The 14,878-nt window shown below is 58.8% G+C and overlaps 1 protein-coding gene across 1 annotated transcript; it reads right to left on the reverse strand.

Annotated features, from left to right (window-relative positions):
• Positions 1 to 2,938: 2,938 nt before the first annotated feature.
• LOC144267851 (uncharacterized) lies at positions 2,939 to 14,566 on the reverse strand. The gene is made up of 5 exons (XM_077822207.1): positions 14,363 to 14,566; positions 8,778 to 9,163; positions 7,786 to 7,946; positions 7,115 to 7,247; positions 2,939 to 5,294 (listed from the first exon to the last, which is right to left on the reverse strand). Exons 1-5 carry the CDS (start codon positions 14,532 to 14,534, stop codon positions 5,100 to 5,102), a joined length of 1,047 nt encoding a protein of 348 aa, XP_077678333.1. The 5' UTR covers positions 14,535 to 14,566; the 3' UTR covers positions 2,939 to 5,099.
• Positions 14,567 to 14,878: the final 312 nt, after the last annotated feature.

The following is a 14,878-nucleotide window of genomic DNA, read 5'->3' on the forward strand; positions in this document are numbered from 1 at the left end:
CTGGGACTCCTGCACTGGGGAGGCTGGGCGTGAGTGCCAGCAGAAGCTCCCTGGAAGTGGGAGGGGGGGCCTGTGGCACCGGGACCATGGCCCTGCCCCACCCCCAGGCCTGTTCCTGCTCAGCCTCCTCCAGCAAGACCTCCCCCAAGCTCCACCCCCAGGCCCCCCTCCCCTCCCCTCCCCTCCCCTCCCCCACCCACTGCTTTCTCCTCTCCACCTCCAAGCCCTCTGGCCCACCCCCTCCACCTCCTCATCTGAGGCGCTCCGGCTCACCCCTCCATCCCCTCCTCCAGGACCCCCGCCCCCACAGCTCCTCGGCAGGCAGGGGGCCTCGGAGGAGGGGGCAAGGGGCTCTTGGGGGAAGAGGGCAGGAAGGGGAGCTGTACAGGCAGGGCCAGGGGGAAGATGACGAGTGGGAGCAGGGCAGCATAGCCTCCCCTGACCTCTTGTAGCCACTGCCCAGGGGTAAATGACACGTCCTCATTCACATCTCCTCACCCGTCCTGGTTGTGCAGCCCTCGAGCCTACGCCCCCTGCGTCGTCTCTTTCCAAGCTAACAGTGCCAGTCTTTGTACTCTCCCCTCAGACGGAGCCTGTTCCGTTCCCCACTCACTTTTGTTGCCCCTCTCTGCACTATTCCAGTTCCAATAGCTCTTTTCTGAGATGGGGCGACTACATCTGCACGCAGTGTTCAAGATGTGGGCGTACCATGGGTTTATACAGAGGCAACATGATATTTTCTGTCTTCTCTCTCTATTGTAATAGTTTCTCTGTTCGCTTTTCTGAGCTGCTGCACATTGAGCGGATGATTTCAGAGAACTATGCACAAGGACTCCAAGCTCTCTCTTGGGTGATCACAGCTCATTTAGACCCCATCATTTTGTATGTATAGTCAGATCCGACTTGGACATTTTGCACGGCTAAGGGACTCGCTCCTAGAGGCAAGCTGCACTGATCTTATGCACCGCATTTCGAAAGGGGTGGATACTTTTGCAACCACCCGTAGCATACTTATGCAAACTGATCCACCATCCAGCACTATGCTGTACCTTGGGGCCCACAGAGCTAGGGAGCGTGCTCTCTGGGCTGCTGCTAGCATGACCCCTTTCTCCTTGGTACAGGGCCCCTAGTGGAAGGATGCTAGCCCACACACACACACCCCCACCCCGCCCTGGGACCTGGTAACCTTTCCCCTGTAACCCTCAGCTCTGATTCCTCCAGATCCCGTTCCACCCCAAGGCCTGAGACCTCTAAGCAGCTGGCTCCCTGTCCCCAACACCCTCTTTCCTGCCTTCATTTCCCTCCTAACTGCCACCCCCTAGTACGTCCACACTGGAGCTGCTGGTACACTTTCCAGCTCTAGGAGACATACCAGCACTAGCTCTGCTCAAGCTAGTGTCTTAAAAACACAGCGGTTGCCGCGGGCTGGTGTCAGGCCCTGAGTACAATCCTGGCTGAACCCCGCGGGAAGTGCTGGGCCAGCGGGCCGTGCCGGCCGCTCCAGGCACACTGGCATTTTTAGCACACACACAAGGCATAACTAGCATTGCTGGGAGTTACCCGCCTGCGTCGACACACCCTTAGACGGTCACAGGGATCGTAAAGGAGAAGCCAGGACAAAGACCAGGCTGATCCTGGGATTCCTGTTTCCGCCTAGGACGCGAGGGGTAAGGCCGGTACAGTGCTCACCTGCATGCCCCTAGGACCCGCCGGCCAGCCCACTCAGGTTAACGGATGGGCTCGCGGGGTAGCCACACAGAAGCTTGAAGGTTGGTGCAGGGAGGTTACAAGAGAGCAGCATGCTCACTGGAAGCAGCGCAAGCCGCAACGGCTACTGCCAAGGGTGCCTTTCCACTAGAAGACCCGGCTTCAAGTTGCTTATAACTGTGCTAAACTTTTACCATTTGGGCTGAAATGCCCCACACCAGGCTTCTGCCTCAGGCGGAATGTTTGTTTCAGTAAATATATTAACTAGCAGGAGGTTAGAAAACAGCAGGGTTTGCCCCGTTAAAAACCCTTCATCTCTTTCAGGGGAGTTCTAGCGGGAGGGGTAATAAGATGTCTGGCCTTCACTGTCCAAAGGACAGAAATATTACACACCAGTAGTTAACCTGGAGTCGGTTCTGACTAGCTCCAGGTGCGAAGCAGCCGCCGAGCAGGCACCCCATAGACAGATTCCCCAGGACCACAGGCAGTCTGTAAATTGAACTGCTGCTTCTTCCAGGTGCACACTGCCTGGCCCCAGCTGTGGGATCAGCTCTGTGCCACACTCATGCCGAGGAATCACTGAGGACTCTGAGCTCGACTTGGACCTGGCCCGGCAGCCCCCCAGCAGTTGCAGGCACCATGACAGGTTCCCTCTGGTGGAGGTGGCCAACAGTCTGTTCCAGGGCCTTGAGAAGCACCAAGTGTTTTTACCCTCGCACAAATCTGGGCTGTGACAGCAGCAGCTAGGAAGAGCCCAAACTGGAACTCTTGGATTCCCATGTACGGTGCAGCTGGACGCACTGAGGTGTGAGGAGGTCCCGGGGCCTCCCCGGAGACAAGCGTTGCCAGCTATCAGGCAGCGTTGGCAACACGACTGCCCTACATGGGACACAAACCAGGAGCACTGTCAGCTCCCCGCAGGGTGAGCTGGACTACACCAGTCTTCTTGAGCTGTCAAAGCTCCGGCTAGACGATACTGGAGATGCTCATCCTTCAGCCTGGGGGGTCTGCCCACCTGCCACACTGAGCTACGAGCGAGCAACACGGCTGCTGGAAGCTAGATCGAGTCCCAAAAGTAGGTCTCTCTGGGGCTAGACCTAGGCTTGGACAAACTGTATTTTATAATCTATAGATAATATCATTGGGTATTTTAAGGAGTTTTTACCCATTTAGATTGTCCCCATTGCAGGAGATTATGGAGGAGGGCAGACAGGAATTAATGCCAGTAGACTTTGAGATTCACAAAGGTAAAGCTTTATAACCATTACAACAGTGTCAACAGCCCATCAAAATACAAAGTAAACAGCTTTAGATCAAATTAAGTTCTCAAGCAGCAGTGTCCTGACTCCGCCGGACCATCATCGACAGATAGATATGAACTGATGGGAAAATCTGTCCATAAGAATCGGTTTATCGCCATTTACCAATACAGTCAGGTCCTGCCAAGCCTAGCTACCCCTCGGGTTTGTGTGGGGAGAGGTCTCTGCCAACAGAACCTACACTTTGCCCTTGCGATGGCGCTGCAGGGTCTCACCAATTGCCTGGCTGTGCTAGCAGCCAAGGCATCCGGGTGCGCGGCTAGACTTTGGCTCTCAGGAAGGTAAGGCTATTGTTCGAGCCTTTGAAGCTTCGGTTCACTTTCATCCCCGCACAAAGGTGGGGCCTCTGGATCTCTGATACAACACTCCACAAAGACAACTGCTCTTCTGCCAGAGACCCTGCTTACCAGAGTAACCTGGCATGCCCTTTCATCGGGTTATATTGGATGCAGCTGTGGGGCTGGGCATGGATGCCCTGCTTCCATTTTAACACAGTGGGCACTAGAGACATTCTGGCTCAGGGCATTCAAGGTGGTTTACTGCAAAGAAAGGTAGAGCATGCCCTCAGGGCTCTCCTATGCCCCCTCCAATGGCCCAGATGGGGGCCTGGGACACTCACCTTGAGTTCCGTCTTCTCCAAAGTCTGACTCTGCAGGAGGTGGGGCCCTGCCCCAGCGTGCTGAAGCCGAGTGCTCCTTGGGCAGTGTTTATACTCCACAGAACAGTGCTCCACCACCACACCATGGATTCTGGATTGCAGGGCCACTGCAGCTCATGAGCCCAGAGGTGGGAACATGCAGAAGGCATCCTGAACTCACCCACTGGAAAATATCCTTCATCAACACCCTCTAATGGGCACCGAGCTGGATGGGGTTTTGTAACCAGATTTTTAATCTGACTAAGATCAAGTGTAACTTTTCCCATGACTCTAAAGAGCACTTCACAAGCGTGAGTGAGCTTGACTAGCATTTCTAACAGGGATGTAACAGAGAATCTCTCACCACATCCCCCTTCAGCCCCAGGAGCTGCTGTAGCTCCAGGTCGAACAGCACACACACACGGTTTTACTCTGGCCTCTGCATCTCCTCAGAGGCGTTGTCTTTGCCAGACCAGCTGGAGGGGCTTTGCACGGTTCTGTGCCGAAGCAGATTGGAACCCAGGTTCCACCCAAGTGGTGGAGCACAGGGGAGCAGTCAGAGCCGGGGAATAGCAGACGCACCCAAGATCACCCAGCAGGTCAGAGACAGGACTAGAATGAAGGTCACCAAGTCCCCATCCAGTGCCCTGTCACCGTCTTCATCTCCGCATCAAAGTCTTATTAGCAACATTCCCGTAAGCGGTGCTGCTCCCTCTGCACCGGGGATGGGGGGGAGAGAATGGGGACCCAAGGGGCAGGAGTCTCCCTTCAGAAGCGACGGAGAGCATTACCCCGTTACTTGTAGGCCTGCTGTGAGCTGCCCCGCAGCCAGGTCTGAGTGAAGAGAGCCCTGCTGTCCAGGGGTGACGTTACAGGCACACTGGTATTCTAACGAAATACGCCTGTACAATGCGAGACACGTCGCGCAGTAAGGAAAACACGGTAGGGGATTATGACGACTATTTGTACTGCGGCACAGCTAGAGCGCCAACCGCACTGTACAGACAGAACAGAGAGATGGTCCCTTCCACACAGAGCCACGGTGGATCCGACACCCATCACCCGCAGGAGCACTGCCCCAGCCAGGCATCTCGAGAGGCACGATCAAAAACCCCAAACCCCACCAAGAGTGGAGGAAGTGCTGCTGTGACGGGCGCGGCTGGAAGCGGCTGCCTCCTGCAGGGCATCAGGCAGACACCTGCGTTTCTGAAGGGTGTCTGGAGCTTCCTGCCTCCAGCTCAGAAGCACACGCCAGGCTGGAAGAAGGGGAGGCCAGCTAAAAGCAAGTGCATTGGTTCCACTGGGATGTGGGTGGGATGCGGTCAGGGGCCCAGTCTAGGAATCAAACTGCAGACAGCTGCAAACTGGGAGCAGCCCACGGGGGAACTGGCCAAGGCCCTCACATCCCGCCCCGAGCTGCTAGGTCCGGAGTGACTTCACTCTGCGTCACACAGCTGGCTCTCGGCACTGGCCAGGTAGCGCTCATAGTTCTCCTCGCATCTTCTCACGCAGCGGAGGAAATAGCTCTCATCAGCAATGGCCTCCAGGAGATTGGTCTGCACCAGGCAGACATCATACAGCTCTGAGGTGGGAGCCAGCCTGGTGCAGCTGCCTCCTCTCTCTGAAAACACCTGCAAGGGGGAAAAGAGAAGAAGGGATGGTGAAGCTGAGGCTTTTACTCCAACCCTGAGCAGTGGCACGTGTGAGGGGCCGGAGAACAGCAGGACAGGAGGTGCCAGGGCCACCCTCTGCACAAGTGCACTGCCAGGAGATGAAGAGCAGATGTCCTGGAGAGGGTTCGTTTTTTAAGTCGGGTTCTTTCAATCCTCCTCTCCACTTGTAAGGTGAAGTGCGTGGATCTGCTCCAGAGCTGGGAGGGTGGCAGAGGCAGAAAGCTGCCACCCCTCCTCCGTTATGGTATCAACAAGAGATCAGGTTTCTCCACCCCCCTTTCCTGCCTCCCTCCCCACCGCTCTGCACCAGTCTCCCACGGCAGGAACTGGCTACCCAAACCACAAAGCTGAGCCGTTCCCAAGGGAGGGCGAAGCACAAAACATAGCTAGAAGAAAGCTGTACTTCAGAGTAGTTACACCAGGAAAGTGCGGCCAAGAACAGCCCCTCCTTTAGCTGATCAGGCTGCTGCATGGCCCCAGCCCCCGAGTGCCTGAGTAGCTCACAGCCCCTAGTGCATTTACCATCCCAGCACCATGACATGGATCAGGCTTTTCAGGACCACTGGGGCCCAGGCACAGAGAGGGTAAGCGACTGGACCCCGGTCGCACAGGAAGGCTGTTCCCCACACGCACAGCTGGGCTCCCTGGCTGTCTGAGGTATAGCTGGTGCTTTCACCGACAGAAACAAGTTCTTACTTCAGGGGGCATCGCAGGGCTGGTACAGTTAGCGGAGAGCAAGCTGGAGTCTAGTCTGACTCCCGCATCAGCAGCCAGGCAGCCAGCAGAGCGCTGACAACAGAATGCCCAGCCGAGCCTGTGGCTAGAACGCCCTCTCTCTGACCCACAGACCAACAAGTCTGTCTGGAGTCAGAGAACGGGCAGCTGCCTGAGTCATCTCTACAGCATTGCTCTTTAAAAAAAATGGGGCCTCGGTTCTGGGTGGCGAAGGGACAGGTTCCCTGCAGGCAAATGGGGCTCAAGCGGACATTCAGCAAATGAGTTGGGTGAACCTGGCTTCCTGGCAGCAGACAATCAGGGAGAAGCTGCCTGCAGGCAGGAGACTCCTGCTCCACTAAGTGCCTTCAACATTGTTTATCTGAAAACAACCTCCTCCGGCTAAGGGCTCTCCTGGGGCCAATAACAGTCCGTATCACGAACAAGACAGCAAATAGTCAAGAGAGACTTTCATGCTGGTGAAAAGTCCAATTAACCTTTTTTGCCCTGCCGCCCCTCTGCTGCTAGCCCCTCCCGACGGTCTGCCACGCTCCCTCCCACACCACCTCAGCAAAGGAGACAGGCTCCTCTGCTGTGCTGGGAAGGACAGGCTGCTATTCGAACCCAAACAGTGCCACAATAGCAAGTGACAGGCCAGGCACATTCCTGTCTCTATAAATATTCTTTGCGCTCCAGTGTGAAAACTGCCCTTTAAATCCAGCAGTGTGAACGAGCTTCAGTCTCGCTCAGAGGGAGGCTGGCTGGCAACTGGGTCCCAGCAGGGAGTAAGAGTGACTCATGCCAGCGGAGGACAGAGATTGTCATGCAGCAAGTGCAGGAAAAAACACTTGCTGTTTCGTGCCAACAAATGAGTTCATTCTAATCTTCAGCAGATGCACGGATTGTTCCCTCCGAGTCCAGCCTCCTGGCCCCCAGTTCCACCCTGCTGCACTCCTTGGGGACTGTCTAGGGCAGAGGAGTCCAGCAAACCACCCTCTCCAGCAAGGGGGCCTGGCAATCCCCGCCAGGGGCCTGAAAGCCCAGTGCAAGGCAGGGCTGAGTACCTGGGGACAAATGATGGTGTTTGAATCGTCCAGTCGAATGTTGTCATCGATGCAGATGTGGTGCACACTAGAGTCGTATGGGTCAATCCAAAGGGGCTTCCCACCCTGGGAGGAGAACTGATTTCTGGCCCACCTGAAATACAGCAAGTGGGAAAACAGGTGCCCCTCAGGGAGCTGACTCCCTGCAACACAGAGCCTGGACCCAGTCAGACTGTCTTCAGGGGCTCAAGACAATCCAAACCCGGGAGACTTTGAGTGGGTTTGGATAACATCTTCCCCTGCAGTGACAGGAAATGGGGCAAGAAGGAAATAGTTGTTCTCTCTCTCAAGCTCTGGGGCAAGCCATCAGGGATTCTGCCCTCACTCCTAGCCAGGGTGAGTCACCAATTGGAGGGAGTTCAGAGACAAGCAAGAGGGACAGGAGGAAATGGGCTTACAAGGAAAGAAGCTAGCTCTGTCCGACTTGGCTAAATAAAGTTTGTGCCACAGGCAGCCAGGACAGCAGACCAGCCGACCCGTGGGCATGAGCCCCAGGGAGCAAGGGGAATTCCTAAGGGTAACACATGGGGGCTGACTCACAAGGATGAGACGCGGGCTGGCAGGGAGAGTGGAACTATGCAAGGAGTGGGAAAGAAGCTCAAGTCACGTCCCAGGCCCCGCTTAGGTCTCACCAGTCAAAGTGGTCTTGGAAGCCACCCAAGCCTTGCAGGGAGCTGAAACAGCTATACAGCTTCCTCCCACCGTCCCTGGTGGAAATGTGCTCCGGACCCCGGCTCAGCACCACCTCGCGCCGACTGCAGCGTATTCGGCCCGCAGTCAGCTCCACCGGGAGCTGCAATGTCATTGGGAGAAGACAGGATGGACGGTTTGCAACACGGATAACACAGTGACAACCGCTACCTCCCCAAACAGCCTCCAGTGCCAGAGGCGGCATGAGCAGCACGTTACGGGGAAGGGCAGTTCTCCACAGGGGAGCGAGACATTTGGAACAATCAAAGCCTGAAGAGTTCACCCCCCAGGGGCAATGGAAGCAGATGGGCTGCTGGCTGCGTCTGTCAGACTCTCTGACAGAATCCAGCCTCCAGCTTGGAAATCAGCTGTATGCGAAGGACCATTTCTATAAGTTGGTTAACTTCCCACAGCGCACAGGTGTGTGCGCCCCACAACTCCATGCCTCAGGAGTATGCACAGGCTCCACAGAACAGCTGGTTTGGCCCCTGGGATTTTTAGTCCCACTCACTGCTCTGGGAGGGCGACATCACCAGCTATGCTCCAACCAGAAGGTTCCCCTGGCCATACCAGAGGGCACAGGAATCTCTTTACCGAACCTGGCCCACGCGGCCAGGTGACCGCCTCCCTCACAGAGACTCCGTGGGGAGCACAAGCACATGGAAATTCACAAGCCTGAGGAGGGATTTGTATAGTGCTCACTTGCTCCCACACACTCCAGCTAAAAGGCTCTTCTGAGAAGCTGTGCAAATTGCTGCTACCCAAAGGTCAGCATTTTAATAAGGCAGCAGCTCGAGGGGGAGTCTGGTTTATGGAGTACGGGGCTGCCTGGAAAGGCAGCTCAGAGTATGTTCAAAGAAGCTACTGCAGGGAAAAAGAATCCATAAAGATCTCAGCCCTCTGCTTCCGGGGAGGCCCTCCAAGGTGCACCCACCGAGAGGTCTCGCAGGGCAGGGAACTGGGGGTGCTGCCCCTCCAAGGCACAGTGCACTGCATGGAGAATGCGGGGGAGGTCTGTGCCAAAGGTCCTGAAGATGACAGCAAAGCGCCTCCCCTCCTGGTGCAGCGTCTCCAGGAGACGGAAGAAGGCAGGCAGGATCAAGTGATAGTGCTTGGCATGCTCGCCTCTGACAGAGAACACGTCGTGCGGCTGGCCCTGCCACTCCAGGAGCTGCAAGCAGCGTGCGTGCAGACTTCTGAAACGCCGCCCCACTGCCGTGTCAGGGAACGTCGCATCGCGGCCATACTGAGAACAGAAATTGACAGCGCCGGGGCAGGGAGGCAGCAAAGAGGGGGAGTCGCTCAGCCACTGCCACTCACCTGAAACAGACAGCAACAGAAGAGTTGGGACAACCCCCCTAAGAGGGGGCATTTCATGCCCACTGCTCTCATGCACAGTGCTAGAGAAAGCCATGCCCTGCAACACAGGCGAGCTACGTGGCTGAGGGAGAAACGGGAGGTCAGAGACTTTGCTGACAGCAGCCCCTCCCCTCTGAAGGGAGACGGGGAGAGGAAGGGAAATCCATTTCCCATAACTATTCCGTTCTCAGCTCCTCCACCAGTAAAGGCCCAGCCCTACCCTGTAGGAACCAGCTCTACTCAAATATAGTCACCCCCATACACGGATCCATTCTCTCTGCTGCTGGGGTGCGAGACCAACAGTGCCCAGCAAGGAGGCACAGAGGTCAATCAATGTGTGACTCAAATTATAACTCACCAAGCGCCTGTCCCCTTGACTGAGTCTTCGCCAAGCACTGCTCTTGCCTTTGCCAAGTTCCCTCTCCAACCACCACCTGATCTCGTTCGGCAGCCCCCTCCTCACACCGCATCACTCGGCCCTTCTGCGACTTCCTGGGCACCAGCACTAGCTACTTCGCTGCTGTCTTCTGCCCTGTCCCCCCTTTCCTTTCTTCCATTGAGATGGCTCTTGGTTCTCTCCATGTTTCATTCTCCCCCCACCTCTTCTGCTCCTCTCTCCCATCTCTCCTCCCTGCTGACCCTCAGCCCTCTCTCTCCTCCAACATCCACTTCCTCCACTCCTGCCTTGTGCAGCGAAACATCTCTGGCAGAAATCCTGTCACCTGGCTAAATTCCTCTATTATACGTAAAAAGAAAAGGAGGACTTGTGGCACCTTAGAGACTAACCAATTTATTTGAGCATGAGCTTTCGTGAGCTACAGCTCACTTCATCGGATGCATACTGTGGAAACTGCATCCGATGAAGTGAGCTGTAGCTCACGAAAGCTCATGCTCAAATAAATTGGTTAGTCTCTAAGGTGCCGTAAGTACTCCTTTTCTTTTTGCGAATACAGACTAACACGGCTGTTACTCTGAAATCTATTATAAGTGTGATCTCTCTTCTACCATCTTCCTGGCTAAACAGCTCCACTTCTCCAACTTTACTGCATCCCATGCACGCAATCCCAGCGGCCTTTTCACCACCTTTGACTCACCTCAAACCCTCCTCCATTTCTCTCTCTACACCGACCTTGTCAACTTCTTCCCAGAGAAAACAGACTGATGAGAGGACGGTCCTTCTCCCCTCAGCTAGCTTTCCCTTCCCACCACTGTCTCCTTCTCCCATCACAGATGCAAACAAGAAGCAATGGGCTTAAATTGCAGCAAGGGAGGTTTAGGTTGGACATTAGGAAAAACTTCCTACCTGTCAGGGTGGTTAAGCACTGAAATAAATTGCCCAGGGAGGTTGTGGAATCTCCATCACAGGAGATTTTTAAGAGCAGGTGAGACAAACACCTGTCAGGAATGGTCTAGAAGATAATCCTTGGTCCTACTATGAGTGCAGGGGACTGCACTAGATACCTCTCAAGGTCCCTTCCAGTCCTATGATTTTTCATCTGCTCTCCTCCTCTAACCCCATGACTTGCCCCAGCGACCCATCCCCATCCTTAAACCCTCCTTTACTCTTTTCCTCAACCTCTCACTTGCACCCCTCATAGTACAAGCATGCTCGTCTCTCCCATCATTAAAAACCTAACCCTGGACTCCCCCTTGCCTCTCTAACTACTGCCCCATCTCCTTCCTTCCTTCTGTTTGCCAGAAGCCGGGAATGGGCGACAGGAGATGAATCACTTGATGATTCCCTGTTTTGTTCACTTCCTCTGGGGCACCTGGCATTGGCCACTGTCGGCAGACAGGACACTGGGCTGGATGGACCTTTGGTCTGACCCAGTCTGGCTGTTCTTATGTTCTTCACTCTACACTCATTGAACATACTGTCTACAATTGCTATCGCTCCAATCCCATCCTCGACCCCCTGCAGTCCAGCTTCTGCTCTTGTATTCCATGGAAACTGCTCATGCCAAGGTCTCTAATGTCCTCTCCCTAGCCCAGAGGTGGGCAAACTACAGCCCGCGGGCCACATCCGGCCCACAGGACCCTCCTGCCTGGCCCCTGAGCTCCTGGCGGAGGAAGCTAGTCCCCAGCCCCTCCCCTGCTGTTCCCCCTCCCCCGCAGCCTCCGCTCACTGTGCCACCAGCGCAATGCTCCGGGCGGCCAGACCCGGTCTCTGTGCTGCGCGGCCCGGCGGCCGGACCCTGTGCTGCGCGGCCCAGCCACTGGTACTCCAGGCAGCGCGGTAAGGGGACGAGGGGGTTGGATAGAGGGCAGGGGAGTTCGGGGGGTGGTCAGGGAGCAGGAGTGTGGATATGGGTCGGGGTGATCAGAGGGCGGGGAACAGGGGGGTTGAATGGGGGTAGGGATCCCAGGGGGCAGTCAGGAAGGAAAGCAGGCGGCAGGGGGCAGTCAGGGGACAGGGAGTGGGAGGGGGGTGGATAGGGCAGGGGTCCCGAGGGGGGAGCTGTCAGGGAACAGGGAGGGTTGGATGGGGCAGGAGTCCCGGGGGGCCTGTCAGGGGGCGAGAAGCAGGAGGGGTCGGATAGAGGGCGGGGGCTGGGCCACACCTGGCTGTTTTGGGAGGCACAGCCTCCCCTAACCGGCCCTCCATACAATTTCCAAAACCCGATGCGGCCCTCAGGCCAAAAAGTTTGCCCGCCCCTGGCCTAGCCACACTTCAGAGCCAGGACTCCAGCCTCATCCTCCTGGTTAGCTGCTGTTGGCACCACTCACCATGGTCTTCTTCAAACCTTGCGCTCCCTCAGCTCTCCGCCCCCAAGTTCTCCTCCTATCTCTTTAATGGTTACATCAGTGCCTCCGGGGGGGGTCCTCCTCTCCCCTCCAGCTTTCTGTTAGGGTTCTGTCCTTGGTCCCCTTCTCTTCTTCCTCTGTACCTTATCTCGAGCTAATCTCGTGTGCAAAACCAAATTCAACTCCCATTTCTGTGCTGAGTCACAAGATCTACTGCACACCCCTCTCCTGTCAAAATGACAATCTCTACCTGTCTCTGACCTCTCTTCAGGGATATCTTGCACACAGCTCAAGATCAACATGGCTCAAATAAAGCTCTTAATCTTCTCCCCCAAACTCTCCCTGCTCTCTCGTTTTTCAGTCATGTGGACAAGACACTCGTCTTTGACTTGGACCTCTCCCTAGCTCCTCACCTCCAGGCTCTGTTTACACCTTGCTGCATTTTTTTGCATCCTATCCATCCACACAGCTCAAACTCTCCTCCAATCTCTCATCTCAATTTCTGCACCATCCTGCTCTCTAGCCTTGGAAAATGCAATCTTTCCCTGCTCACATCCATTCATAATGTTGATGCAAAGATAATTTTCCTAATATGTTGCTTTGACCATGTCACTTCTTCACCCCCCCTTTGCACTCCTCCTCTGGCTCCTCTTTCTCTATCCCATCAAACATAAGCCATGTGCCTTCGCTTACAAGTCCCTTCATGGCCTACCCCCACCCTACCTCGTTGAAAAGGAGGGATTTGGGCCTGTGTTATACAGGCGTTCAGACGAGAGGACCATAGCGGTCCCTTCAGGCTATGGAGTGCAGGAAATGTGACTGTCCTCTCTAGTTCATTATTAAGAGGTTGACTCCGGTCCCGATCAGTCCATGCTGCCAGCCTCCATTGCCCCTTCTGACATTTTCAAACAAGCACCTGTGTGCTTTCTCCAAGACCCCCTCACGCTGGGGCAGCGCTCCCCTCCACACCTACAAAGCTTCCTCCTCCTTCTCCAAAACCCTCCTTCGCCATCGCTCCCAGAAAGGCCTGGACAAGGGTCAGGCAGCTGGTGTGCTGAGCCCCGGCCTGGCACGCTGCCCCACCCCCCTCGCTGAGCTGAGCCCCGACCCGACCCAGCCCCCCCCCCGCGCTGAGCCCCAGCCTGGCACCGACCCGACCCACCCCCCCCTCGCTGAGCCCCGCCCTGGCACCGACCCGACCCACTTCCCCCCCCCCCGCTGAACCCCAGCCTGGCACCGACCCACCTCCAACCCCCCGCCGAACCCCAGCCTGGCACCGACCCGACCCACCCACCCACCCCCCCTCGCCGAGCCCCGGCCTGGCACCGACCCGACCCACCCACCCTCGCCGAGCCCCGGCCTGGCACCGACCCGACCCACCCCCCCTCGCCGAGCCCCGGCCTGGCACCGACCCGACCCACCCACCCCCCCTCGCCGAGCCCCGGCCTGGCACCGACCCGACCCACCCACCCACCCCCCCTCGCCGAGCCCCGGCCTGGCACCGACCCGACCCACCCACCCACCCCCCCTCGCCGAGCCCCGGCCTGGCACCGACCCGACCCACCCACCCCCCCCTCGCCGAGCCCCGGCCTGGCACCGACCCGACCCACCCCCCCCTCGCCGAGCCCCGGCCTGGCACCGACCCGACCCCCGCCGAGCCCCGGCCTGGCACCGACCCGACCCACCTACCCCCCCCCCGCTGAGCCCCGGCCTGGCACCGACCCGACCCACCCACCCCCCCCTCGCTGAGCCCCGGCCTGGCACCGACCCGACCCACCCACCCCCCCCCGCTGAGCCCCGCCCTGGCACCGACCCACTCCCCCCCCTCGCTCAGCCCCGCCCTGGCACAGACCCACTCCCCCCCCCGCTGAGCCCCGGCCTGGCACCGACCCGACCCACTCCCCCCCCCCTCGCTGAGCCCCGCCCTGGCACCGACCCACTCCCCCCCCCGCCGAGCCCCGCCCTGGCACCGACCCACTCCCCCCCCCCGCCGAGCCCCGCCCTGGCACCGACCCACTCCCCCCCCCGCTGAGCCCCGCCCTGGCACCGACCCACTCCCCCCCCCGCTGAGCCCCGCCCTGGCACCGACCCACTCCCCCCCCGCTGAGCCCCGCCCTGGCACCGACCCACTCCCCCCCCCCGCCGAGCCCCGCCCTGGCACCGACCCACTCCCCCCCCGCCGAGCCCCGCCCTGGCACCGACCCACTCCCGCCCCCCGCCGAGCCCCGCCCTGGCACCGACCCACTCCCCCCCCCCCGCCGAGCCCCGCCCTGGCACCGACCCACTCCCCCCCCGCCGAGCCCCGCCCTGGCACCGACCCACTCCCGCCCCCCGCCGAGCCCCGCCCTGGCACCGACCCGACCCACCCCCCCTCGCCGGGCCCCGCCCGAGCAGCCCGAAGGCGCCGGCCCCCACCCCGCGGGCCGGGCGCCCCCCAGGCCGCGCCGCCCAGGAAGCCGGTCAGCGCCGCGCCGGGGCCCTGGCCCGCGGCCGAGTCCAGCACCGCCAGCGTGTTGTTCACGTCCACGTGCAGCACCAGCTTCCGGCGGCCGCGGCGGCCCCGCCGGGCAGCGCGCGCCGCGCTCATGGGCCGGCCGTTCCCCGGCAACCGCCCAGCGGCGCCCGCTTCCGCTTCCGCCTCCGCGCCGGCTACCATAGAGAGCCCGGGCGCCGTTTCCGGCCGCCGCCTAGACTGTCCCCGCTCGTCTGCACTGGGTGCTGCCACGTGCGGCGCCCCCTGCGGGCCCTCCGCGGCCTCCTTTCACTCGCCTCCGAAATCGCTGGGGGCGGAGCCGCCCCGCCCAGCGCCCCGCCCCCAGCCCCCCAGGCACCGCCCCCTTCCCCCCCAGGCTGCCCCGGGGCTGGGGTGGGGGGACAGCGAGGGGGACTCCCCCCAGCCCTCTCCCATCGGCAGCAGCAAGCTCTGAGGGA

The sequence above is a fragment of the Eretmochelys imbricata genome, chromosome 7 (genome assembly GCF_965152235.1).
Source record: "Eretmochelys imbricata isolate rEreImb1 chromosome 7, rEreImb1.hap1, whole genome shotgun sequence".
Lineage (NCBI taxonomy): Eukaryota > Metazoa > Chordata > Testudines > Cheloniidae > Eretmochelys > Eretmochelys imbricata.